A 26,421-nucleotide genomic window follows, 5' to 3' on the forward strand; every position below is an offset into this window, starting at 1 on the left:
CCGTGCCTGAGTTCTCGATCTCTTTAACATTTCCTCCTCCTCCTTGTCCTCCCGAGTACTTGCATGCACGCCCAGGAGATGAGCACACGGCTCACACAACAGGCGTGATGGTCTCGTGCGGCTCCTCTGAGTGTCACCTGTTTGCTGTTGTCCACCGAGAGGAACACATGAGCACTGCACACTAGTGTCACACACAGGGACACTCCTCGCCTTCTACAAAAGCAGGCGGGCGGCAGGGACTCAGCCTGGGTGAGCATGCGGGTGGAAAGTGGCCCGAGCCCCGGGAAGTCAGCCTCCGGTTGCATTTAGGGGAGGCCTCGCCCTGTGAACGAGTTGTTGTAGAAGGGAGAGCCGGTGTGCCAGGAAACACGCATTAGGCTCCATGGTGTGGCATGTAATTGCTGCATGGCGCACGCTGGGCCAGAGACCGCAGCGGAGACAGTGGACCTGCTCCTGGCCTGCATCCGTCGTCAGACGCACGGCGTAGTCCTGGTCTTTCGCTAAGCGCAGGCTTACAGATGCCGAGGGGCAGCTGGCTGACAGTGCTCTTGGGCGAGGCTGGCTTGTCTAGAAAAGGAGAGCCCGCCCTGCACCCTCGGGTTTGCGGCGTTTTCCAGGAGTTAAGTCCCAGCCTCTTCCTGGCCTTGGAGTGCACAGAGGTGGATGTTTTCTTGGAAGGTGATTTTCCAGCTCGAGGTTCCTGAACCTGCCGGGGACTGGCATGGTGGTCCCTGAGGGGCTGAATGTTCCCAGCGCTCCAGAGAACCATGTGTTTAATTCTGATGTGGCCAGGGAGGCCGACGCATGGCAGGTGTGCCTCTGGTGAGGTGCACTGCAGGTGGGGAGTGAGCGGACATGGGTAGAAGGACACCCACAAGGGCCCTTCAAAGAGCTCACTGAGAATGGAATTAAAGATCAAGTTCATTTTGGTGCCAAGGAACAAAACGAAACCCATGCGTACGAAAGGTCTTCAAAAAGTCATGAAAATGCCTGCACAAGAAATACAGGTTTTCATGAATTCTGAAAACACTATGCTGTGTTGCTAAACCTGTGTACATGAAGTACATGAAATTTGTATACCTTAAATAAAACTTAAAAGAGAGAAACTACTATGCATGGATTTCAAGATTTCTTTGCACCAAAATTATTTTTTAATCTTTTTAAAAAATGTTTATTTACTTTCATCTACTCGAAAGGCAGAATAACAAGGAGAGACAGAGAGAGATCTTGCATCCACTGGCTCACTCCCCAGATGACCACAACAGCCAGGACTGGGCCAGGCGAACACCAGGAGTAGGAGGTTCATCCAGGCCTCCCACATGGGTGGCAGGGGCCCAAGTCCTGGGCCACCTTCTGCTGCTTCCCGGGCTGTCAGCAGGGAGCTGGATCACAGTGAAAGGGCCTGCAGACATCCCAAGTGGTGGCTTAACCGCTGCACTGCACTGTGGGAAGCACCCCCGAATGTTCAGAGTCCGGCCCTGGGGGACGAAGTGACCAGAGCACGGTGCGGATGCCAGCAGCATGGCAGAACTGCCCAGGCTCTGTGCGGAGCTCAGCTGGTTTGCAGCTTCAGCGCTGGGAAGGGTTTCTGAGTGAGCTACGACATCGTCACATTTCTGTAGTTTTGCCCATGCAACTCAGCCGCTTCACATTCTTCTGACTCAGGACCTCTGTCTATGGCTTCAGGATGATGTCATCCTGCAGAGTCCTCATGAGGACAGACCAACCGGGCAGGATAGCCCTTGGCTCAGAGCACACGCTCTTTGCAAATCCATCCCCCCGGGCCTTCCTGGCCTCCCAGTAATGAGATTGGTAACAGCAAGAGGACATCCTCTTGAGAACTTTCTCATTATTTCTTTATTCAATTTGACAAACTTTTCTCTGGCCACGATGAGCAAGATCAGGCCTCTCAAATCTCAGAAGATTCACAAAAGGGTGGGGCTGGGAGGGCGGTGCAGGAGCTGGCACGGCAGGTGCACTCTGAGAACGAGGCGGCCGGGTGGCAGCAAAGTGCAGGGCTCCTGTGTGAGGGAGGCCAGGGTGGGCGTGCACAGCAGGCCCTGGGCGGAAGGGACAGCCCAGCCAGCACCTGTGTTTCCTTCCGTGTACAAGGAGGGGTGGCCGGGAGCTTCAAGCAGACCTGACTGTAGTTCAGGCAGTGGAGGTGGGAGGAGAGGAGGGGGCTCCGGAGACCTGTGTGGGCATCTCACCCAAGATGAGCCGTCCACGAAGAGGGATCGTCGGCTGGATTGAGCCGTGAGGAGGTTATTTGGCCCCACTTGGGTTGGAATCGACCATAGCCCAGACCCAAACGTGGGCCTGTAGAGCGGCTGAGTGAGATCCTGGGCCTCACAGGGTGGAGAAGAGAGTAGGAGCTCAGGCTGAGGTGCACCCGGGGACGCTGGAGCAGGAAGGGAGAGGGGAGCAGCGTGGGGAGGGAGGAGAGGGCTGGCAGTGGAGCGCGGGCGGAGGAGGCTCTGGGAGGCGGCCGTCTGCAGTCAGGGAGAGCCAGGCGAGCCCAGCTGTGCTGCGAGAGGAAAGAAGGTCGTTCCTTTTATAGCCATGTGAACGCAAGGTGGAGTGCTTTCCTGAGCTCTCCTCCAGATTTCGTATGTGGCGGCTCCAGTGGGGCCCCTAGGGTCCCGAGAGCGGGCTGGCATTCTTGTCTCTCGGGGACGTCCACGCCACAGCCACGACCGACCCCTCCAGGCCACACGGGAACTCCCTGGGTTGCTGCCACTCTCTCAGGAGAAGGCACAGCCTCTTCCCCATGGCCTGGGGCCTCCACATGCGTGCTGCCATCACAGACCCCACTTTCACTCATGTAGTCTATCGTCAGACACATCGGACACACCCGGCTGCCTGATGCTGGATGATGCTGGGCCTCCCCCGCCCCCTGCAAGCAGAAGCAAGGGGGACCCCACCCTGCAGGTCCATGCCTCAGGCCTGAGGGCTCAGCTGAAGCCCCCTCCCCACAGTTACCATTGGTGCTCATCAGGCCAGAGGCCAGCAGCCCCAAGCCGGGCTCCTGGGTGACCTGCGCGAGCACCGCTGGGTCTCAGTTTCTCATCAGTAAGTGCACGTGACTCTGGGTGTGCCGCCGGATGTGCACCTGCACACGGCCCTCACGCACACACGTGACATCGCTATAGGACAGGCACTGGGTGTCTTCCAAAGAGATAGATGTGTTAATCCTGGGGTCCACCGATGGTCCCGGGCTCAGGGCAGGACACTCTGGGGATGGACTGGTGCTGCCAGGCATGGGCCAGGCCAAGCTGTCCACAAAGCCTATGCTGAAGTTGGGATACCCGTGCTCTGGAGACCACCACCAGTGAAACCGGCCACAGCTCCCGTGTCTGACCCTGTGGTCCTCTGCAGACGCACATCGTGCCGCCTCCAGCTGTGCCCGCTGCCTGCCACCAGGTGCGGTGTCATCTCGGGCTCTGGGGGCAGGACGGACATCGTTTGTAGCTTTGCCGAGTTATTCTCTCCTCTTCTTGGGAACCCAGCTCTGGTGCCCCTCGTTCATGCTGCTGGCTTCTCTCAGAGCCATAGCTGGCCTTTCCTTAAAGAGGGGCAGAGAAAGCTGCACGTGACTGGACCGTGCTGCCCACCAAGGGCAACCCTGGAAGTTTCCAAGGTGTGACAGCAGACCCTTCCTTCTCTCACTGCGTTTGGAGTGAGGACAGAGCCAGCTGGAAGCGTGTGGAACAGGTAATAGTTGGTGATTGCTCGGGGGCAAGGTGTCCCTGGGGAAGGAGCAGGCAGAGGGAGGCTGGAGAAGTGGGGCGCGAGGGGTGCGGGCCAGCATTTGAGCAGCTGTCACTCGCGTGCCCCATCGCGGGCACTGCTCAGAAAGTCCGTCACTTAACTCCCGACCCTCCGAGGCAGATGCTGTTATTTCTCCTCCATGTTGCAATACAAGCCTGAAAGGCAAGCATGTCCAGTAACTGGCCTGAGGCCATCCTGTCAATAATGGGTGAAGCCAAGGCCTGTGCGCGGGTGTTTCTAGAGCGGCCCTCTAATCTCCACCAAGCTCACTGCATGCTTTAGACTTTGTGAATTTGGAATTGACCATCCAGTGAGGTCCGCCACGGTCAGCTGGCAGACTCCTGCTGGGGATTTTAGGAGTGTGTGTTTGCCATGGTCAGGAAGTGAGGGTCTTCAGGCTTGGCCACAGAGTCCAGAGTCACCAAGAGTGGCTTGTGGGCAGATGGGCACCTGTTCTCCCCAAGTGGACTGTAAGATTGCCGGGGCCAGGGGCCGGGCTTACAGCTCCGTGTCTGGCCACACTGTTCCCGGCAGCTGGGAAGCACAAACATTTGTTGTTGACTTTGAAACCCATGTCTCCACTCTGATGTTGAGCATGAAGGCAGCGGACAGACTGGTGACTTCTAAAGCTCCCTTCCAGCCTGTGATTTGGTAGGGGACAAAAATAGACAGGAAAAAAAAAAAAAAAAAACCGCCACCATGCTCGTGGCCTTCTGTGGCACGGCTGGAGGCTGCTGTGCCAGGGTTGTGATTTTAAAGGTTGTTTTTAAAAAAAAAAAAAAAGGATAAAATGAAGTTCTGAGCAGTGCTCAAAATGGTTTATTGATCATGTCACCAGGTCTCCTCGGTCCCACCTGGATGTATGAGAAATATCAAATCGGTGTTGGGTAAAGGAGCCAGGCTGTCTGATGGCCCAGGGAACGCAGCAGACATAACAGCAAGCCACTGAAAAAGCTTCTAGACCACAGCTTTCAAAGACAGGAGTGGAGAAGCTAGTGAGAGACTTTACAAAACACCTGTCAGCAAGGAAAACACACCTGGACAAATTACAGCAGGACTGGAGGGGTGCTGTTTCCCAGATACCTGTCTGCATTGCTGAAAACGTTCTGAAACCACACAGCCGCTGTGATACTGTGAACAGCACAAGTTAACAACTTTGAAGCAACAACACAGCAGACACTTTACAACTGACTTTATACTTGGATGCACTATTGCTCTTATTTAAAAAAAAAAAAAGACTTATTTTACGTATTTGAAAGGCAGAGTGACAAAGAGATAGGGAGAGAAAAAGAAAGAAATTGATCTTGCATCTGCTGGGTCATTCCCCAAATGGCTGCGACAGCCAAGGCTGAGCCAGGCCAAAGCCAGGATCCAGGATCTCTGTCCAGATCTCCCTTGTGGGTGCCAGGGGCCCAAGCACTTGAGCCATCGCTGCTGCTTTCCCAGGTACATGAGCAGGGAACTGGAATAGGAATCAGAGCTGTGGGGACTCCAACCAATGTTCTGATCCAGGGTGCCGGCGTCACAAGTGTTGGCTTACCCTGCTGTGTTTCACGCTGGCTCCTATTGTTGTAGTTTTTGAAGGTGAAGTACAGAAAACTGTGATAATCACCAAAGGGAGAGTACAGGACAATGAGAGTAGCCCCCACTTCTGTCCACCACTCAGAAACAGCATCTGTGCATTGCCGCTTCTGTTGCATCCAGAGCCAACACGAGCAACACGAGTCCAGGAAGAGAGTGCACAGCTGTTTCCAGAGAAGAGTAGTGGGAGTGCACGCGGACTTTGAAGGCATCTGAAGATCCTGCAAGGGTGGAATGGGGCTGCTTCTGTGCCCTCGTTGAATCCGACAGGGCCTGACGCCCAGAGAGCCTGGACGGCCAAGGAGCGCCCGGTGCTCCCTGTGCCCTCCTCAACCCCCAGAGCCATCCCTGCTCCTCACACCACTCCCCAGAGCCTCCCCTTCAGACCCACGTGCTCAGCATTAGGGCTGTCCTGCCAAGCAGGCTGTGAAGACTAAACCACCAGCACAGAACCAGAGTCAGAGCCCACCCCCTGAGTCATTGCCAATGCCTGCAGCAGCCCAGACTGGGCCAGGCTGAAGCCAGGAACCTGGCACTCCATGCAGGTCTCCTGCCTGGGCAGCAGGGACCCAAGGGGCTGTCATCACCTGCTGCCTCCCGGGGTGTGCATCAGCGGGGGTCAGGAGTGGAAGTGGGACCTGAACCCACGTACTGTGCAGTGGGATGTGGCTGTCTTCACCACCAAGCCATCTGTTGGCCAAACGGAGAACAAAGAGAAGAGGAAACTGAGGACGCAGAGCTATCCTGGGAACCCCCGAAAAGTGCCTGGGTGACAGCAGGACAGGTCTTGGGGCCCCTCAGTGGCTGAGGGAACCCAGCTGTTGAGAGCATGTACGTGGCCTTGCTGCTTGGAGCTAGAACATGTGTCGGTGCCGAAGGTTGACAGTAACCAAAAAGAAAAGCAAGTGAGCAACCAAAACTCTGTCTCTCGGTCCTGCCTTTAGAAGCAAAGCCCTAGAGAGACAGCAAACACCAGGGCACTCACAGGGCCAGGACTGGCACCCATCTGGCTGGGGTGGAGAGGACTAAGGGTGCTCAGTGTGTGGGACGTGTTGGACACGTGAGCTCTGCACAAGAGGCCCCAGAAGCTGCTGGGCTTTGGCCGCCCTGTAACTGTTGGCACTTAATTATGGAGCCCTTGGGGGGGGGGGACTCATGTCCCCTGCAGAGTTGTGGAGCATCAGGGCTGAGACCCCCTGGCCTTGAGGATAAGGAAGGGGTTGACACCCTCAGGCACGTGAGGCTGTGCCTGGGCTGCAGGCAGCAGGACCTTGCCCAGGGGGCTTTCTCCACCCACCCAGAGCCTTTGTAGCTATGCCCCTTGGTGCGGGCGGCGGCCTCTTCTCTGCCCATTTTCCGTAGGCTGATTTCTCAGAAGGGATCCCAGGGATCCCAGGGTGCCGCCTCCTGCCCTGCCCCTGACCTGCCCTCAGTGGACCTGGTCCTTAATGCTTAATTTCACCGAGTCTCATGGAATACACACTTCTGCTCCCAGCTGAACAGGAACGTTGACTCGGCCTAAGAATATTCTGGGAAAAACTATGGATTAAGAAAAATTTGCACCACGATAAGCTTTTTTAAAAAAATTTCATTTGACCCCAAACATTTGAATTCCCCTTGTCCTTAAGAGAAATCAGAAGAAATTGGATGAGGGAATCTGTGTGAATTTTGTGGTTCCTTTGCTTTGTTTTTTGTAGTGGTTTTGGTCATACTGTCACCCCGCTGACAGCCTTTTATTTTAGTGCTGTGTTTCTGAGCAGGAGCTGACAGCGGGCACGGATGATGCAGGACACGGTCTGCATGTCCACCTGGAGCTCCTTGGTCCATGTTAGCAACACAATTCAAAAAATACATTGAGAAGGCTTCAAATATCAGATGTGGGAAGGAGCTGATGCCAGTGTGGGCCTTCCAGGGCCTGTCTCACTGGGGGCCTCCCCACACCCAAGGCCTCTCTCAGTGCTGGACCAGGACGGGCCCGCTCCGATATTACAGAATTTATGCATGCATGTGTGCATGAATGTTCATAGGTATGTATTTTAAAAGCAGAGAGAGAGAGAGAGAGAGAGACCCAGGGTGCCAGAGAGAGGGAGATCTTCCATCTGTCGGTTCACTCCCCAAAAGCCCCCAACAGCTGGGGCTGAGCCAGGCTGCAGCCGTGAGCCAGGAACTCCATCTGGGTCTCCCACATGGGTGACAAGGACACAAGGACGTGAGCCACCAGCACTGCCTCCTGGTGCATTAGCAGGGGGCTGGATGGACGCCGAGCAGCGTGTCTTGAACTGGAGCTTTGACGCGGGATGCCAGCATCACAAGAGGTGGTTTTGCTTGCTGTGCCACAGCACCAGCTCCTAAGTTTTTACAGGCAACTCATAAAACAGTGCTCATTGAGTTTTGTGATGGATAAGGGCCTGAAAGGTCATGCAATTCACCTGCTGTGCTCTGTTGACAGAGCACTGGACATGCAGCAGATTGAAGCGTGCGGTGGGTTCCACAGTTTCAGGTGGCCTTGCTCTCTGTCATTTGAACAGCAAAGAGGCAGGGAGAGATACAGAGACTGACGTCTTCCATCTGCTCATTCCTGGCTAAACCAGGCTGAGCCAGGAGCCTGGAGCTCCATCCAGGTCTCCCACAAGGGTGGCAGGGACCCAAGGACTTGAGTCTTCACCTGCTGCCTCCCGGGGTGTGCATTAGCAGGGAGCTGGATCAGAAGCAGAGCTGAGACTCAAACCAGGCACCCTGAGGTTCTACCAGGTGGTGGCTTACTGCTGCGCTACACACCCGCCCCAGTACCCTTTTCTTTTGTTTTGTTTTGCTTATTTGACAGAGTTATAGACAGTGAAAGAGAGAGAGAAAGGTCTTCCTTCTATTGGTTCACTCCCCAAATGGCCGCCATGGCTGGCGCTGTGCTGATCTGAAGCCAGGAGCTTCTTCCTGGTCTCCCATGGGGTGCAGGGCCCAAGCACTTGGGCCATCCTCCACTGCACTCCCAGGCCACAGCAGAGAGCTAGACTGGAAGAGGAGCAACTGGGACTAGAACCCGGCGCCCATTTGGCATGCCGGCGCCTCAGGCGGAGGATTAACCAAGTGAGCCACGGCGCCGGCCCCCCAGTACCCTTTTGATGTAAGCTGGCTTTTTCACAGTGGGAGCAGGGCTCGGTGCCCTGACCCAGTTCCTCATCAATGTGCACATCTGTCCCAGGCAGCCACTGCCAGACACGTGGATTCACGCACTGTGCACACGCTGAGGACTGTGGGGCTGCTTGCCACAGGGCAACCCTGGAGTGCACGCCTGTGGCCCCCACCTCGTACTGTGCCTTCCTCCCCTCTCTGGTTCCCCACTTGCTGGCTGAGCTGTGTCCTGGCTCTCTGTCACACCCTTCACGGTTGACACCACCGTGGCCATGGCCATAGCCCCATCCCCATCTGGGGGCTATTTCCATCCTGTTGAAAGGTAACGCTTGGTAAGGAAACCAGCTGTGGCCTGTTCCGAGTCTGTGCTGATGTAACGAGTGACTTCTGCCCCAGGAGCCCTGACATGTCTCGGGGACATGCATGCAGGGTCCCTCTCGGGCCGTTCCCTTCCCACCACAGCGGGCGTGCCTGGAGCCAGCGGGTCGCGGCCCTGTCTGTCTGTCGATCTCATGTGTACCCATGGCACTGCCTCAGAGCGGCATCCTCCTCTCCTCCTCCAGGCAGCCTGAGGCTCCTGCCCCAGGCAGTGGACTGCCTGCTCCAGTGGTGTGGGACCCCTGTTCAGTGCCCCGTGTGGCCTCTCAGAGGTTCCCCGCCCAGTCATGCGGGGCCCAAGATGTCCCTGTTGTGCAGGGCACTCCTGTACCCTAAGCTCGGTCCACCTCCTTGAGGACCTCTGTGAGAGAGCAGGGAGGAGGGAGGAAACAGGAGAGGCTGCTGTGGTTTGGAAGCTGCGTGGCCCAGGCCCGGTGTGGGCAGGGCCTGGGCCAGGTGCACAGGCACAGGTGGAGCACTCAGGCGTGGACAGATGTCGTCCCTGGGGTGTGGGTTAGGCATCCGTCACAAGAGTGAGCCTCCTGAGTCCTGAGTGTGGGTTTCACCTCTTGCCACGTTTACCACGCCCAGGGCAGCCCTGGCCAGACCCCGGCCTACACCCGTGGACTTGCAGCCGTCAGATCGAGATGAACCTCCTTGTGGTTTCAAAGTCGCGCAGTTGTGATCTGCGCACGCCGTGAGGGGTGGAGCCCTTCACCCACGCATGCCTGCGCACACAGCCTCGGAGTCTGCAGCAGAACTATGGGCTCCACAGGAGTTTAGAATTCAGAGGACGGGTCACAGTGTGGAGGTGTGCCCAGACACACAGCACACTGACTTGTTTCTACAAGATTTATTTATTTTAGTTGAAAGGCAGAATTACAGACAGAAGGAGAGACAGAGATCTCCATCTGCTGGTTCACTCCCCACATGGCTGCGATGGCTGGAGCTGAGCCAGGCTGAAGCCAGGAGCCAGCAGCTTCCTCTGGGTCTCCCACATGGGTGCAGGGGCCCAAGCACTTGGTCCATCTCCCACTGCTTTCCCAGGCACATTAGCAGGGAGCTGGATGGGAGGTAGAGAAGCTGGACTCAAACCTCAGGCAGAGACTAAACCAGCTGTGCCACCACACCAGCCCCACCACGTTGGTTTAAAGAACACAGAAACTACTGGAAAGCTCTGTGAACTTTCTAGAATAGGCTGATGATTATTTGGCCGCCTTTCACTGTGAAGTTTTACCCTGGCCTACTGTAACACCGAACGTGGATTCCACACGCTCACGGCTCTGCTGCCTGACACTGCCAGGCTTGAACTCGGGGTGCATTTCTGGCCCCCTCTCCCCCGCAGTGTGAGGGAGCAGCCCGGCCTCCAGGGGCTGGCTGGCAACACCCACGTCAGCTCTGAATCCCGTGAGTGCTGCAAATCACTATTCCAACTCCCAGTATGCACTGGCTGTTTGGGTTTGGTTGGTCGCCCATCATGTTAAAGGTTTGCCTGTCCCAGCTTTTGCAGTTCTACTGTTTCCTTTAGTGCAGTAAAACCTACATGGAAAAACTGAGCAGGAAGTGTGCAGGGGTATCTTAGCAGAGGCTTAACCTTGTTCTCTGCCTGGCCCCGCGTCACCCCTACTGGGCTGTTCGTAGCATCTGAGCAGGAGGGAAGGGTACAGACCCAAAGGCTGAAGGCTTCCTAAAATATTCCAGTTTGCAACTTGCTCTTGTTGTACAAGCTTTTGTGTGACACTGGGCAGTGCACTTGGTAGGGGAAAATCAGCCCACAGTATCAGCTGCCCACCCCGTGTGCAGGGCACCTGAGCATTCTGACTTTTAACACAAAAGACTGAAAGGGAAGGCTTTGCTGCAGACGGAGGCCCTGTGATGATTTCGCCAGGGCAGAAAGCTGCAGAGCAATGAAGAAAGCAGAAGCCATCCATGCAGAATGTGACGCTGGCTCCAGTCTGCACAAAGCTGGGGAGGCGTCGGGTACCGCGGGAGATGTCGGTCCGCAGTTCTTATCGGGGAGGACAGAGGGCCCAGGGAGACGGGGGAGGAGGAGGAGAGGCCTCATTATCTCAGAGAGTCGTGGAGGGGACACTTATCCTGCACACCCATGTGGACCTTCGTTAACTGGTGGTAAACAATGCCCAGAAAAGCCGCTTTTAAGAAAAACATGGTCGAGCATCTGCTTTGGATCGCTGGAGCCAAAATCACACCATTAATGTCCTGTTGCTATTTCACTGAAGCAGATTTCTGTGCATTTCAGAAAAGTGTCCTCCAGAAAATATGCTCCTATCTCCAGTGTTCAGCTTAGAAAATGATCAAAACACCAGCAGTGACAGTTTGTGGGGTCAGCGTGGCCCACCCATGTCAGAGTCCACGGCTGTGCCTGGGACAGTAGGCGTCTCTCCTCTAGCCTGGCTCCACCACCTGACTCACTTCACCAGGAAAGTGGGAGAGGGGAGGGGTGGCCCTGCCATGGCTGCCCTTCCCTCCTGCAGCCCCCGGCCCCCGGGCTGGATCCCCTCCCAACCTAGCAGGCAGTCTGCGCACGGCTGTCTTCTCCGGGCTAGAATCTCGACATTTTCCCCAGTGGTGGCACTAGCGTTCTGTGTTTAAGAGTGTCCAAGAGAACTCTATCATACGAGCAAACAAAATAAGAAAGACCACACACACATGCGCACGCACCCCCCCACACACAGCTGGTTTCTACCACATACACACGTGCACACCCACACACACAGCTGGTTTCCACCACACACACGCACACATGCATGCACACATGCACACACACACACACGCCTGGCTTCCACCACACATGTGCACACATACACATGCACACTCCCAGAGCCAGTGTCCTCTTCAGCAGTGGAACAGTTCCACTGCTTGACCTCCCCTGGCCCAAGGCCCACTCCAGTGGGACTTCAGGCCTGTTCCTCCAGTGCTGGGGCTGCACAGGCTTTTGGGAAAGCCGTGTCTGGGGAATGAGCGTGGCATTGAGCACCGTGGCACCCCAGCTGCATCTCAGCCCAGCGCTGGCTCCACCTCCTTGCCTCTCCAAGACTCCTGCTGTTGGCCCACTCCAGCCAACCAGGATCCTGGTGTGCCCTTGGCCCCTCTCCCGACTCCCAGCGATGTCCTCCATTCCTTCTCATGCACGTCAGTGATTTGCAGACGCACAGCCTCCTTTGGAATCCTGACTCACACGATTGTCTCAGAGGTCAGCCGGACGTGGACCACACCAAGGTCACGGTCTTTGTCTAGGGCTCTGCCAGGGTGAAGGCTGTGGCCTCCAACACAGCCACTCTACGTCTGTCCTGTCACCTGGACAGCCTGCAAGGCCGCCTGGCTTCTCCACACTTGGTCTCACTTCCTCCCTACCTCCCATCCTCCAGGCACCAGCCAGCATCCCCCTAATAAAGATACAAAATAAAACAGCACTTAAAAAAGAGATATATTCATTTGAAACAGTTACAGAGACAGGGAGGGACAGAGCTCTTCCATCTGCAGGTTCATTTCGCAGATGGCTGCAGTGGTTGGGACTGGGCTAGGCCGCAGCCAGGAGCCTCTTCCTGGGTCGAGTTCTGCTGCTTTTCCCAGGCCTCTAGCAGGGAGCTGGATGGGAAGCAATTGGGACTCGAACTGGCGCCCACATGGGATGCCGGAGTTGCAGGTGGTGATTTTGCCCACTATACCACAACACCAGCCCCACATGAGGCAACGCTTAACTGCTTTTATGGTCTCCATGTCATTTTACACTTGATCTTAGCCAAAAGGCTGAGAAGCGATTCCATATCCTTTTAATCGCTTTGTATTGACTTCTTTCAGAAGTCCCTAAAATGTCAGTTCTCTATTTATATCAAACTATGATTAAATTTTAGGAGGTAGCCACTTGCCTGCTTTGATTGCTCAGATGATAAAGATCATCCTAATTAAAGACGGAGCTTTGGAAATTTTGATTGTCTTGTAATGATGTTTTTATTGGTGTGATGAGTGTTTCTGCCGGTTATTGTTATTTCGGTGTTCCTAATTTAACAGTAGTTCAGTAAAGACAAATGCTTCTTTTGGATAAACAATGTCACAGTGTACAGTTTTCAAATTCTAGACTCATTCTGGTTTTGCTGCTGCTAACACCCAAGACTGGCCATTAATAAACCCAGATATGAGCTCCCTCACTGCCCTGGAGGCTGGGGGTCGATGGTCAAGGCACCCACAGGTCCGGGGTCTGGTGCCCAAGGCTCCTGCTTCCAGAACGGCCCTATTGCTGCATCCTCATGTGGCCAGAGGGCAGGAGACAGCCAGGCAGGCCTGACTCCGGCTTTGAAAGGAACCCATTGCTGACGCAGCAGGAGCAATGCAGTCTCCAGGGGAAAGCCCTCACCCATGCAGTGACCTCCTGAGGGTCCCGCCTCCACCACTGCTGAGGCGGCCTCTGGATTTCAGCACGGGGTTGGGGGAGGAAGGAACAGCACTGGGTGTCAGCATGGCCTGACCCTCTACTACCACGGAGGGGAACCAAAATGCAGCCTGGGGGCAGGTGTCCGGTGGAGGGGTTAAGGTGCCCCCTGGAATGTCCACATCCCGTATCAGAGGGCCTGGGTTCCAGTCCCACCTCTGCTTCTGACCCAGCGCCCTGCTACTGTGCACCTTGGGAGGCAGGGGGAGACAGCTCAAGTCCTCGGGTCCCTGCCGTGCCTGTGGGAGAGCGGGTGGAGCCCCAGGCTTCTGGTTTTGGCCTGGGCTAGTCCTGACTGTTGTGCGCTTTGGGGAACTGAAACAGCAGATGGAAGATGTTTTCTCTCTCTCATATAAAAAAAATGAAAACTTTTTAAAACCCACACAAACTATCATTGTCTTCTTTAAGTGCGTCTGTTCCAGAGTAGACTGTACTAAAAACTTCAAAGGTAGTCTCTTCTCCACCATTTGCAGGAATGTCAAGGCAGCTTTTAAAAGCGAAAAAGAGGAGGGGTCGCAGAGTCAGGACTCTGTTTCTTCTTCCTGGGCCAGTGCAGATGAAGGTGCTAGCTATCAATGAGAAAAGGCTCGCTGGACATTAGTGCCACTTCTCATGGAGTTCTTGAAAATAATTCATCTAAGTTACAAGTTTCAGCCCCCACCCCCACCCTGCTTTCACTGCTTGCATTCTGGACCCGCATTGGCTTCCGCCGCTTTCTTGAAATCCATGGGTTTGTTGTTTTCACAAGCTTGGCTGCACTGGGCGCGGGCCCGTGACCAACCTGGAACCTCGAGGTGGGTATTCCTGGTAAGGGGGCTGGGGGGGGGCACGTTGGCAGCTCCAAGGGCTTTCCAAGGGACAACGGGGTCTCTGACAAACTGACCAGGGCCGGTGAGGGCGCCATGGTTTGCAGTCCTGTCGGCCCCTGAGGGCGGCCCTTGCAACACGCAAAGGGGCACCACCCACAATGGCCTCTGCCCCGCACTCTGGAGCGCGCGCGGCCCGTAGAGGTCCCCTCGGTGGACCTGGGTCCTGTCCAGGGTGTGGGTCGCGACTTCGGACCGCGAGGCGATGCACTCTGGAAACCAACATAAACTCCGCTTAGGAAGGAGGCAAAGGCGGACTCCAGGAGTGACCCTTGCCGCCTGAGGCGGTGTCCAGCACAAGGACAACGCGCCTGGCATCGGCCTGGGAGCCGGAACCACCCAGCGGGCGGGCAGGCTGCGCGCCCTCGCCCAGGCTGCAGACCCGAACTTCACGCGTTTCCCCCGGAGCGCGCGGTGGGCGCCTCAACGGCCGCCTTGGAGAGGCTGGCGGACCTGCCCGACCCGGGAGCCCGAGACGGCCACTTCTGCCCACAGCGGCGGGAGGAGCCTGCCCTGGAAGTGCGGGAGGGGGTGTCTCCCAGAACGCACGATCCTGGCGGGTCGGGCTGGCAAACTCGCTCTCGGCAGGAAAGCGGGAAGGCAGCGTGGCGGCCGCTTGCTAAACACAACATGGCCCAAATCTCTGCGTGCGCCCCTCTCCCGCCCCAGCTAGCTCCCGGGGAGAAGTGGCCGGGACGCCCCGTTCCCCTTCCTGGACACCCAGCCAGACCCGAGAGGAGTCTTTCCCCGCCAAGCCGCGCGCTGAGGGCGCCCGAGTCACCCAGAGCTTGCTGGTGCCCTGGGAGAGGCGGCAGGAGAGGGTCGTGGCCTAGAGGGGTGGCTTCTCGCCCCCGCCGCGCTTGTTCCGTGGGTCCACGCCGGGCGCGAGGCTTTCCACGGCCCGCCACGGCCCCTTCCGTTCTATCCAGGCTTCCGACTCCCGGCCTTGGAGCGCCCCCTGCCCACTCTGCGCCTCCCTTTGCAGCGAAAGCCCAGCAGGAGGGAGCTGGCGAGGGAGGAAGGAGCAGGGGGCAGGGCGGGCTCGCGGCGCCCCGGAGGCCGCGTCCGGCTCCAGGGAGGCTGGACTGCAAGCGAGAGCGCGGCGCGGCCGGGGCTTCCTGCACTCCGAGGGGCTCTGGAGCCCTGGCCGGGCCCGCGCGCCCTGGGCTGCCCTTCTCCCCGCCTGACCCCTCCAGGTTTTGCAACAACCCCCTTGGCCCGAGTGTCCCCGCCTACTGACCGGGTGCCCTAGCCTGTTCCCTTTGCTGCTTCCAGGGGGTGGGGTGGGGGCTGCGCCCGTTTCCAGAGGGGACGTCCTTTACCCCTCTTCTTGGAAGAGCTTCGGGCATTCACCCCACTCCAGGCCTCTCGGGAGGCCACAGCCCGTTTGCTCCTGAAACGCCCTTGAGGTTCAGACCCGCGCGCGCCTCGGCGCCGCCTTTGGGAAGCCCTCGGGCATGGAGGCGGGGACGCCCCGCGGACGGTGGGGGCGGTAGAGATTGGGGTCGGGGACCAGGCGTGCGCACGGTCTTTGGCCGCAGCAGACACCGAGAGGGCCCGCCCCCCCTCCTCCCCGGGGGTCCCCCACTTTCCAAAGCGCCCAGAGCACGGGGTCCCCGACAAACCGGGGCGGGGTTGCCCCGGGCTGGAGGCACCCCAGTTCCCAGGGCCGGGCGCCACATCTCGGAACTATGAAGCCGCCACGCGCAGAAGGCACGGGCGCGATTGGCGCTGCGGGGCCGAGGGGCAAGGGGGCCGCACGTGCCTGGGCGGGACTGCCCCTTGCCGGCTGTGCACTGCGCCCCCCACCCCTAACTGCAGCCTCCAGTCTCAGCCCAGGGTGGCCAGGTGCGCCCGCTGCCCTTGCCCTGGGTCTGGGGTCGGCACAGGGAGGGCGTGACCCTGCGTCCTCGCCACCCGAAAGCCCGGAGTTGCGCGAGGCGGGCAGCAACCCCGGGGCTCCGCCGAGATGGGCTGGCGCGGCCTGGACGTCGCAGCCTGGGCGCTACCCCGGGGGTGCTCCTAGGGGCCTCTCTGCGAGCGCGGGCCGAGCGCCGGCGAAGGATCCGCTGCTGGCCGTGGCGGGCAGGCAGCGGGCGGGGCGAGGGGAGGGCTGGGCAGGGGCGGGAGCTCGGGCGGGGGCGGGCGCAGCAGCGCCGAGCGCCGCGTCTTCCGTTCCCGCTCCTCCGCTGCGCGCAGACACCGGGCCTCCCCCGGGCGCCGGCTCCTCGGCTCCAACCCGTCCAGGAGCGAGCGGTCCTTTCTTTCTGGAATTGGCTCTGCTGCGCGCGGCCCTCCCCCTCCCTCCGCCCCTCCCAGCCCCCACCTTTTTTTTTTTTTTTTTTTTTGAGCCATGGCCCGGGCAGTGGCTCCTGGAAGAGGAACAAGTGTGGGAAAAGGGAGGGGAAGCCGGAGCTAAATGACAGGATGCAGGCGACTTGAGCCCGCACAAGCAGGAGCGCGTCTCGGAGCCTGGCAGAGCGGGCTCAGCGCCGCCGCAGCCCCGCGCACCCGGAGCGCCCAGGGCGGCGCGGACCCGGCTCGGCTTCGCCGCGTCCCCGCCTGCTCGCCCGCGATTCCCGCTTGTGCCTGCGGATCTGCGAGGGGAGCATGGAGAGGGCGCCGCTCCTCTGCGCCGCGCTCGCGCTGGCCCTGGCCGCGGCCGGCGCCTTCCGAAGCGGTGAGTGTCGGGGCGGGCGCGGTGACGGCCCGGGGAAGCCGCAGGGAGAGCCGGGGTTCGGCGCGGGGACCTCGGCGGCGGGGACGGACTGGGGACGGCCCGGGGACCGCGGCGCCGGAGACAGACCGGGGGCGGCCGGGGGACCGCGGCGCCGGGGACAGACCGGGGGCGGCCGGGGGACCGCGGCCCGGGGGACAGACGGGGGGCGGCGCGGGAATGACCCGGGGAGCGCGGCGCCGGGGCTCGCGCACAGCCGCCGGGCGCCCGGAGAGGCCGCCTCCGGGGGCGAAGGAAACTTTTATCTGGGTGCAGACTAGAGCTAGCGGTTCCGTCAGAGTCGGTTTGGGTCCCAGGGCTCCGAGTCTCCGGCTGCTTGGGAAGTTGGTTGTCGGCTGGGGGCGTGGGGCCTCCGCACCTGGGTCTGGGGGCAGAGCTGCTCGCCTCCCCGGGGCCGCAACCAATTATCCTCGTCATGTTTCCCCTCAAAGGCGAAACATCGGAGGGCCCTGGGGTAGCCGGGGAGCTTCCCGGCCGCCTCGGGGCTCCTGCCCCCTCGCCTCCGCTGGGGGCACCGGGGATTTCCTGTGGGCTCCCGGAGCGCCCTCCCCGCGCAGTCCGCGCGGGATACGAACCGGCGTCCCGGTGCCCCCCGTAGAGGGGTGGCAGGAGGCCCCGGGGCGGGGTGGCTGCAGACAGGGCTTTGAAAGCCGCTCACTGCTCCGGACTGGGCGGTAACGGAGCAGGGCCCTGAGTCTCTGGGTGCGGACCCGGTTGTAGGCACGCTTACGGTTCCCTGGGAGGTACGGAGTTGACTTTACAGTAGGCCTTCAGCTGTTATTAACTAATTACTAAATATTTACTTTTGTCTGGCTTGGATTTCAATCAGAGTAATTAGGAGAGAAGAACGTGCCCCACTTACTGTGGTATATTGTTTTAATAAGAGACCGCAAGCCGAGGGGCTCATGCCGGGAGGAATTTAAATCACATCTTTACGATGGAAGTTAATCTTGCTAATGTGCTTTTTGGAGGTTTGGTGATTTCGGCCGTAGATTTCCCCCAACAGGTACCAAGCAGGGATTAAAGGGTGCGCTGAGACGCATGCAGAAACCACTGAATGTCGAGGGAGCCCGAGCCGCTGGCCTGCTGTCATCTGGCAGGGAGTGGAACAGAAAATTGTGAATGTGGAGCACAGTTTATTAATGAACCTGGGCTGTGGCATCTCCTGTGAGCTGGCAGGGGGTTGCAGCCTCATCCTGCTCCAGCGGCAAGGGTTCAAATGGCTGCTCGGTGGAGTGGCCGTGACCCCCCTGCGGCCTCTGCTGTGGGGGGGGGGGTCTGACCCCGGTGCAGAGGCTTCAGGGTTGAGATGGTGAGCTCCACACACGTAGTGTACATGCACGCGCGCGTGCACGCGCACACGCACAGAGTCAGTTTCCTCAGCAGAAATCTGGGGAATGCCGGGACTCCGCAGGGTGTGGATGAGCTGACCGGCGAGGCTGAAGTGACCACAGACCTCCCAAAGCCGTGTCCTCCTGGGCCGACAACCCGTGCCTGCTAAATTAATTCATTAACCTTATTTGGGACTAATGGCCCAGACTGATTAGAAGCTGCTCGCTCTTAATCAGCTGCCGCAGAGCCGGAGCAGAGCCGGGCAGTCTAGCAGCCCACATTATCTTATTACACTGTCACTTTCTCAGAAGTCACAGATGAAAGGCGCTGGCGTGGTGCGGAGCCCACCTCCACGTCCTGGCCGCCGCCCTCTCCTCTCCCTCCTGACAGATGCCAGGCCCCACCGCCCTGTTCGCAGGGAGCTGGGGCAGGCCTGGTTCTCAGCACAGTGGCGGTGAGGCCAGCGTCTCCGTGGGCTGCCGGGCGGGCAGAGTCCTCGGGGCCGCCAGCCGGGGTTCCGAACGCCCGTGCAGCAGCACTTCTCGGCTTTTAATAAAGGCAAGGCCAAAGGCAACCGGTGCACGACGCACCCCGGCCCCGGGACCGCAGTGGGACAGGGGCAGCAGCGAGGCACATGCTGTAATTTAGATTGTCTTCTTTTTAATTCATGGGAAATGATTTCTGTAATGCGTGGGGCTTTATGCATTTTTGATGTGCTCTTCATCTTTCATTTCCATTTGACCTGGTTTTCCTGTAATAAAATCCCGTGGATTTATAAATTCACGCTGAGAGTAAAGAATGCCGTTCTCTTTCCACAGGGAATCTATTAGACGCAATATGAAAATCTATACATCCCATTACCGGCCCACTGCTGTCCTGCCTGTGCCTCCTAGGTAGTTGGCGCACCAGATTGTTATAGTGCTGGAAATGGCCGCGGGCCCACAGAGGTGCGGGGACCCCCGGGCCGCGGGTGCCCTGCCCCACGGTGGGCAGCTCTGCCTGGAGGAGTAACCAGACCGATTTCTGCGTCGTGAGAACGCACGCAGACCCGCAGGTTCTGGGCGGACGGGCGCCCAGGCCAGGCCCTCAGCACAGCGGCGACCCTGGCCCCTCCTCCTCCTCTTCCGGGGCGCGCGGCGTCTGCAGAAACCCCCACCCCCACCCCCGCCCCCGCCCCCGGCCCGCCCTGCACAGTCAGGACCCGGTGACACGGCCTCTTCTGTTGCAGATAAATGCGGGGACACCATCAAAATCGAGAGCCCCGGGTACCTGACGTCCCCCGGCTACCCGCACTCCTACCACCCGAGCGAGAAGTGCGAGTGGCTGCTGCAGGCGCCCGACCCCTACCAGCGGATCCTCATCAACTTCAACCCCCACTTCGACCTGGAAGACCGCGACTGCAAGTGAGTGAGGGAGGCGCGCGGCAGGGCCCGCAGCGCCACCTGGCGGCCGCCGCGCCGCGCTGCGCCGCGCCCCCGGGCCGGGGGCTCCGGTCCGCGCGCGGACGGGGCGGGAGGCGGGAACCGGAGCGCTTCCTGCCTCGTGCGGGGCTGCCCACGGGGGCCGCACCCCTGGGTAGCGGGGGCGGGCTGTGCTTTGTGGTCGTGAACCCGGCAGGTTCTGTGTGACTCGGGCTGTGTGCATCGCCTCCCACCCCCCAGCCCCATAGATAGGAGAGAACGGATCATGAGTGAGAGAAAAGGTCACGTGGGCTTCTACAATTAGTAGCCAGCCGGAGGGCTGGGAGACTCGGAAGGAGGCCCCGCGCGTGGGATGGGACCTGAAATGAGGAGCGCCCTGTGCGGTGGGTTTGGTCTCTGTGTTCTGTCGTGTGGTGACTCGGCACTGGACCCCTGTGTCCTGCACAATGCCTCCCAGCATGCACTGGCCGGATGGGGTGCTGGGGGAGCTGGGGCGTGGAGGGTCTGCCTTGCATTGTCAGGGGAGCGCCCGTCCCCACCCCAGCACAGGGACTGGGACCCGGCTGGCAGGCCTCACAAGCAAGGCCTCTGGTCAGAAGGACAGGATCCGCTCAGTGCCCGGCTCTGAGGTGCTCCCCAGGGCCGGCTTTGTTTTCCCGTCCTGCCGTGGGGAACTTGGACGGGCTTCTTTCCACGGGACGCTTTCTGTGTGGGCACGGCCCTGCTGCACCCTCCATGCGTGTGGGGCAGGAGGGCCTGTGAGAATGGTCCCACCTGTCGGGAGCGCAGGCAACCTGTTGAGTGGGTGGAGTGAACCAGCTTCCCCTGGTCAGAGGAATGAGGTCATCTGGAGGGTTCGGCATTTGGGAGAATTAGCATAAATCAGTTTGCAAATCATCAGCATGTATTAGGCAATAAAATTATGCAATAAAATCAGGCCCATTCCAATTTCATCTTGGTCCTGTGAGTCAGGAGCGCTCCGGGGCACCGCGCCGGCCGCGTAATCTAGTGTGGAAGAGGCCGGCTCCAGGGACCGCGGGCAGCCCAGCTGCACTGGTCGGGGCTTCGAGGCTAATGCTCTGTATGGTAATGTCTGCGCTGACAGTCGCTGAGGCATTTTAAGACCCGCTCTGTATTTTGTTGTAATTTTCTACGATGCCTAAATTGCTGAGGGACATATTTTTAAGAAACATACTGAAGCAATAGCGTGATTCTGTAAAATAAGGCGCTGGTAGGTTCCAGGAAACTCATGTTTATTAATGGCCGATGTGGTGCGGATGTCTAACTCAGGGCGTACCGTGCGAGGACTCGGCACGGCCGGAGCTGTCGGCAGTGGGTGCTGGCGACTGGTGTGTAACTTTTGTGCATACCCGACCCCGGCGATCGCAAACCGCCGATGTGATGTTGGTGCCCGAGAGGTGCAGGGTTGGCCCGTGAGCTGGTGTGAGTTAGCAAGGGGAGCCCCTGGCGACTCCGTGTGTGTGTTGCGCCTCCAGCGGCCTCTGAGCCTTCAATAACTGACATCATGGCGTGAGATGGGGCTGGAGAAGAGCTTTTCCAGGTTGCTCTTTGAAAGATGGCAGCAGAAAGGGTGGTGGTGATGTCTAGGCAGAGGCAGAGTCTGGCCAGGGCGAGTTTTTCTGTGCTGGTTGCACAGTGAGGTCTTTCAGGTTTTTTGTCCTTTGTGCTACAGAGCAGGGTGATTGCTTCATTGTCCTCCCTGGGGCTCTGGGAGGTGGCGCTTCCCGGCCGGTGCACAGAGGCTGATATATTTAGCTGGATGGAGCCAGCGCCGACGATGCCCACGGGAAGTGTCCGTGTGCTCGTGTGTGCCGAGTTGCTACCTCATCAGCGAAGAACTCCAGAGAGGTAAAGGCAGACCAGCCAAACACGTCACCTCCACGGGCTGCCCCGTGGCTCCGGCCATCGCTACAGGCTGCCCTTCAGCCATAAACGTGGCCCAGTTTCCACTCGTCTTCGGAAAAGGCCTGAGAGGGGAAAGGGAACCCTTTGAGGAATGAGCTTGTGGACTTCAAAGTTCATATTCGATGCCCCCCAGGCGTAGCTGGTTTTAGGTTGGTGGCGTACGACCAGGTGGAGTCGCCCACAGAGAGTGGTAAGCTGAGTCACGGTGCTGCTGGGAGCAGGCCGCCCGTCTGCTCTGGGGTGAGGAGCGTCCCCCTCTCGCCTGCTTCTGTCTGAAGGCAGAGATCCTGGTATCCTCTGGTCATCCGTGACGAAGCAGTCCACGCCAAGGCCCTTCGAAACATTAAGTTAGGATGATGTTGCTAACACTTTGCTTACTGTTAGGGCATTGGGAAATGAGAAACTCAACAGATGTCCAGCTACATCTATTGATCCAGTAATGGGATGATCTGCATACAACACACCCTGCCTTTTCTCTCGAAATTGTCGGTGTCTGCGCAGTCAATTTCCACCCTGAGAAAGCCCGAGGAATCGATTTCTTGGCACGTTTGCTAATTGAGGAACAACCTGAGACCCAAGTGAACAGTTTTCTTCTGCAGGTTGTAAGACAGACAAGTCATTAAGCAGACCCTCCAATAGATTTGGCAGAAGAATACTTCTTACTTAAATTATTAGTGCTTTGCTTATCGTTAGGCAAAAAAAAAAAAAAAAAACCAATAATTTGATAACGTGAGCAGGGCAGAATTGAATGATAAGTTGCAAGTTCTGTCACCCGTGACCACACTTCTCACGTGGCTGTGAGAGGGTGTGTCCCTCAGGGAAGCAGAGTCGTCTCTGGTCACCGCGGAATCCAGGTCCATTACAAATAGACACCAAGATCCTATGGCTCCGCCCACTTCAGCTACCTCATTGATCAAGATGTGGCGTCCATGGAGCAGATGGGAGGCTGGGGTCTCCAGCGCGATGGACACTTGGTTTGCGGCTGTGTCGACGTCAGGGCGCTCACAGGAGAGTGCTCCTGGAGGAGAAGGGGCTGAGGAAGGCGGCAGTGAGCTTGCTGGACGTGTCCGGCACTCCGGGTAGAAGTAGCAGCAGGCAGAAGGGAAGGGCCGTGTTTCCCAGAGAGTGTAGCGGCTCCCCCTGCGCCAACGGCTCCCTCCTGGAAGGCGGACATCTTGAGTGTCATAAAACTTTATATCTGTATAGTAAACAGGAATGTCACTGGTACAGTAGTTAGGATTTATGGCTCCTTTCCGGTTTCCCAGCCTCGCAGGCGATCGGCATGATAATTTATAATGGGTTGTGACAAATACTGCCGAGCAGAGAGGTGTGTGGTTACATTCGGCTCGGATGTCAGCACCTGGGGAGCAATAAGAGTTTCACAGACCTTGGCTTGAAAACATTAAGAAACTGAACGCAGAGCTCCAGAAAGAGCCTAGAGAGGTGCTGGTGCCGCGGGGAGGGAACCCCGCCCCGGCCAGACCCCGGGTCCGTCCCTGCTTCTGCGGGGCCGCCTCGGCCTCGGCGTGCACGCGTTTCTGTCTCCGTGCCTGCGTGCGTGCAGAGGAAGACTCCCCTCCTGCAACTTCACGGGAAGTGCAGGCCGAGCGAAACCGTGGTGAGATGGGGATGATGCCCGAGCTGTGGTGTTGGTGGGAATAAGTCGCACATTGTGTCTTTAATCCTGCTCTCCACATCACCCGAGTTACTACAGACTGAGAAACACGGCTAATCGCATTTACTTTCATGGAATATAAACTCACTGAATGGAAATTAATCTGCCCTCAGTTTTTCAAATCTGATTATTCCTTCAAATTTAATTGTACAGTGGTCACTTATTTATTGGCAATTTGGATGCCATAAATTCCATTTTTGGTTTTCTGGAGTAATATTTTCTGTTTTGATTATTTGTTTCCTTATTTTACTCAGCATAGGTTTTTTTTTTTTTTTTCCATTAACTTTGAGTTAAATGTCGCATTACAATACTGTCTATCTCAGTTGAGTTTTCTGGTGTTTGGTGTCTGGGGATGAGCTCCCGGGTCTAGTTGTGTGTTTTGGAGCCTCATTTACACTGAATCAGGCCACATCCCCATCTAGGTATTCTAACCCAACATTTTCAATGTGGAATATGGAGGTATATTTAAATTATTACGGCAATTTATAAAGATACACAACCTCCAGGCGGCGCTGTGGCACAGCAGGTTAAGCCGCCACCTGCAGCGCTGGCATCCCATATGGGCACTGGTTCGAGTCCCAGCTGCTCCACTTCTGACCCAGCTCCCTGCTAATGTGCTTGGGAAATCAGCAGAAGATGGCCCAAGTGCTTGGGCCCTGCACCCACGTGGGAGCCCTGGAAGAAGCTCCTGGCCTCTGCCTGGCCCAGCCTGACTGTCGAGGCCATTTGAGGACTGAACCGGTGGGTGGAAGACCTCTCTGTCTCTGTAACTCTGTTTAAAAAAAAAATCAATCTTAAAAAAAAAAAAAAAGATATGCAACCTCAGTTTAAAATGTGAAAAGAGGTGTGAAGTGAGCACATCCATGTAATCGACCCAGAGCCAACCATTTCTACTTCCTGGGAGACCCGAATAGCCCCTGCCAGTCACCCAGCTTGGCCTGGGAGTGCCTGCGGCCTTGACGCCTGATTGTCAGAGTCAATGTCAGATAAAACTCAGCTGCAGCTGAGGTCTGCCTGCTGGTCTGGAGCACAGACAGTGGGCTCTTTGACACGGAGAAGGAGCCACGTGTTGCTTCCTTCCCAGTCAACAGGCGCCCACCGGCCCCTTCTGCTCCTCCAGTGGCCGATGCAGGAGGGTCGTGGTCCGCGCACTGTGGTTACGTGAGCGCAGGTGCGAGCTTGTCAGTCTGAGGCCCGCCTTGTAGGCAAGGAAGACCAGGAAACTCTGCCTGTGCTTTTGTTCTTTCTCCTCTTTTCATCCCTGGCCGTGACCCGGGGTGGCTTCCCGGTGCCGCCGGGGCGGTGTGCGAGGCACCACTGCTGCCCTCCACCCCGTTAGGCATGGCCGGGTGGGGGCCACGGGCGCCCTGAGTTCCTAGGCTGCAGAGAGTCCTCTGCTCGCCCTCCCTGCGTTAGCGCTGATTTAATCTGAACAGAGCCATATGTTAAATGAAATTAATTTTCGCTGGTATTCCTTAGCGTCAGAACTGCGCTGGGCCGCAGCGGATGGCGAGTGTTAGGAGGTGGTTTGTAGGCATTTCTGTCATTTGAAAGATGCAGCCTGGATGAGGCGCTGGAGGGGTGGGGTGAAATTCCACGGAACTGAATCAACATGTGCTTGGCATATTCCCGACCAGATGTCACTCTGGGCGCCCAGGGAGACCCCGCCCCCACGCCCCCTCCGCACAGCCCATGTGCCTTTCCTGGCTCCTTCCGTCCTGCACGTGTGCCCATGGGCCTCATCAGAGCCACACGCAGACACATGTGTGTTTGCAGAGGGGCCGCAAAAGCCCCCTTAAGTAGGTTCAGGTTCACCAAGGCAAACTCCTGCCCTCTGACGTGGCTCTCCTCCCCATCCAGGCCAGGCCTGTGCTGCCGCCTCTGGTGGGGTTCGTGTGTGTTTCCTCCTTTAGCCTGTTTAGCTAATAGTAGGGAGGTGGGGGAGCAAGGGTGGCTGCAGGCCCTCGGTGTGTGCCCCTCACAGCTCTGAGCTCCCACACGCAGGCCCTCAGTCCTCTTCCAGACCCTGTCTCACACGCGGCCACCCCAGGTGTCCACAGGCTGTGTTAGCGGAGCGTGGGGGCCCGGCTGCTGCCCAGGCTCAGGTGAGAGGCTCCTGTTGGAGGAGGAGACACCTGGTTCTCCCTCTAGGCACTGCCGCACGCACAGGGGTAAACCAGCCCCCTCTTCTCGTTCAGGCTAAGTAAGCACCTGTGAATACTGTGCATGGGAACTTCCGGCCCAGCGGTGATTTTAACTCCGTGAAACCCAGCTTGCTGTAACTGAGACGTGGAAATCCTGGGCCCAGTGCGGCAGGTCCCCAAATCCTGGTCCCATTGGTGGATGATCAGGAAGCACACGGCGCATCGAAGTGGAGTGTGTGACTAGGAGGCGGATGAGGGGCTGGTGCTGTGGTGCAGCGGTCGGGCTGCTCCTTGTGATGCAGCGGCCCGTTCCGGACACTGGTTCACATCCCCGCTGCTCCACTTCTGATCCGGCTCCCTGCCGAACACCTGCCACCAGAGGTGGGTGAAGCGTCAGGCTCCTGGTTTCGGCCTGGCCCAGCCCCAGCTATTGCTGGCATTTGAGGAGTGAACCAGTGGGTAGAAGATCTGTTGGTCTTTCTTTCAAATAAAAATACAAAGTGAATGAGCCCCCCACTGTGCCCAGAGCTCAGTGTCAGGTCCAAGAGTGAGGTGGGGATTCCCCTGGGCCTAGGCAGGTGTCAGCGACGCACTGCTCCTCACAGCAGCCTCTGCGCTACAATCACCGCGCGCATGCCGGCCATGGCAGTGCCGTCAGGGTTGGGGGTGGGGCGTCTGCTGGACGCGAGGTCTCTGTGAGAACCGGGGGTGGGGGCCTCTCTCCCAAGAACCAGACACTCAGAGGTGTCTGTGTTTATCTGGGCAGATGCTCTGTGCAGGCAGGGGCAGGCTGTGGCGATAGACGGGCGTGTCCTGGAGAGTGTCCAGCCCCCGGCTGGCTGTCCCTGCAGCCAGTTCTCAAACAGGACATAGACCGGGCACAGCCATCAGTGGAGTCGGGATTCCAAGTCCTCGTCTCATTCCCCAGCCAGTGGACGCCGTGGGAGGGTCCCCTGCTGGGGGAGAACCCAGGGGCTTCAGAGAGCTGCAGAAAGGAAGCCAGAGACAACT

The 26,421-nt window shown here is 58.1% G+C and overlaps 1 protein-coding gene across 2 annotated transcripts in view; it reads left to right on the forward strand.

Moving 5' to 3' along the window:
- The window catches only part of NRP1 (neuropilin 1), a 222,228-nt gene that overhangs the window by 90,896 nt on the left and 104,911 nt on the right, over positions 1–26,421 (forward strand). The window contains exons 1-2 of one of the 2 annotated variants that reach the window (XM_051833422.2): positions 16,503–16,855; positions 19,473–19,647. In XM_051833422.2, coding sequence (XP_051689382.2) covers positions 16,786–16,855; positions 19,473–19,647 — 245 coding nt within the window. In that variant the 5' untranslated portion in view covers positions 16,503–16,785. Of the gene's footprint in view, positions 1–16,502; positions 16,856–19,472; positions 19,648–26,421 lie in introns of those variants that run through there. The other variant, XM_051833423.2, reaches the window with a different exon arrangement.

This window comes from Oryctolagus cuniculus, chromosome 13, assembly GCF_964237555.1.
Source record: "Oryctolagus cuniculus chromosome 13, mOryCun1.1, whole genome shotgun sequence".
NCBI classification, from domain to species: domain Eukaryota; kingdom Metazoa; phylum Chordata; class Mammalia; order Lagomorpha; family Leporidae; genus Oryctolagus; species Oryctolagus cuniculus.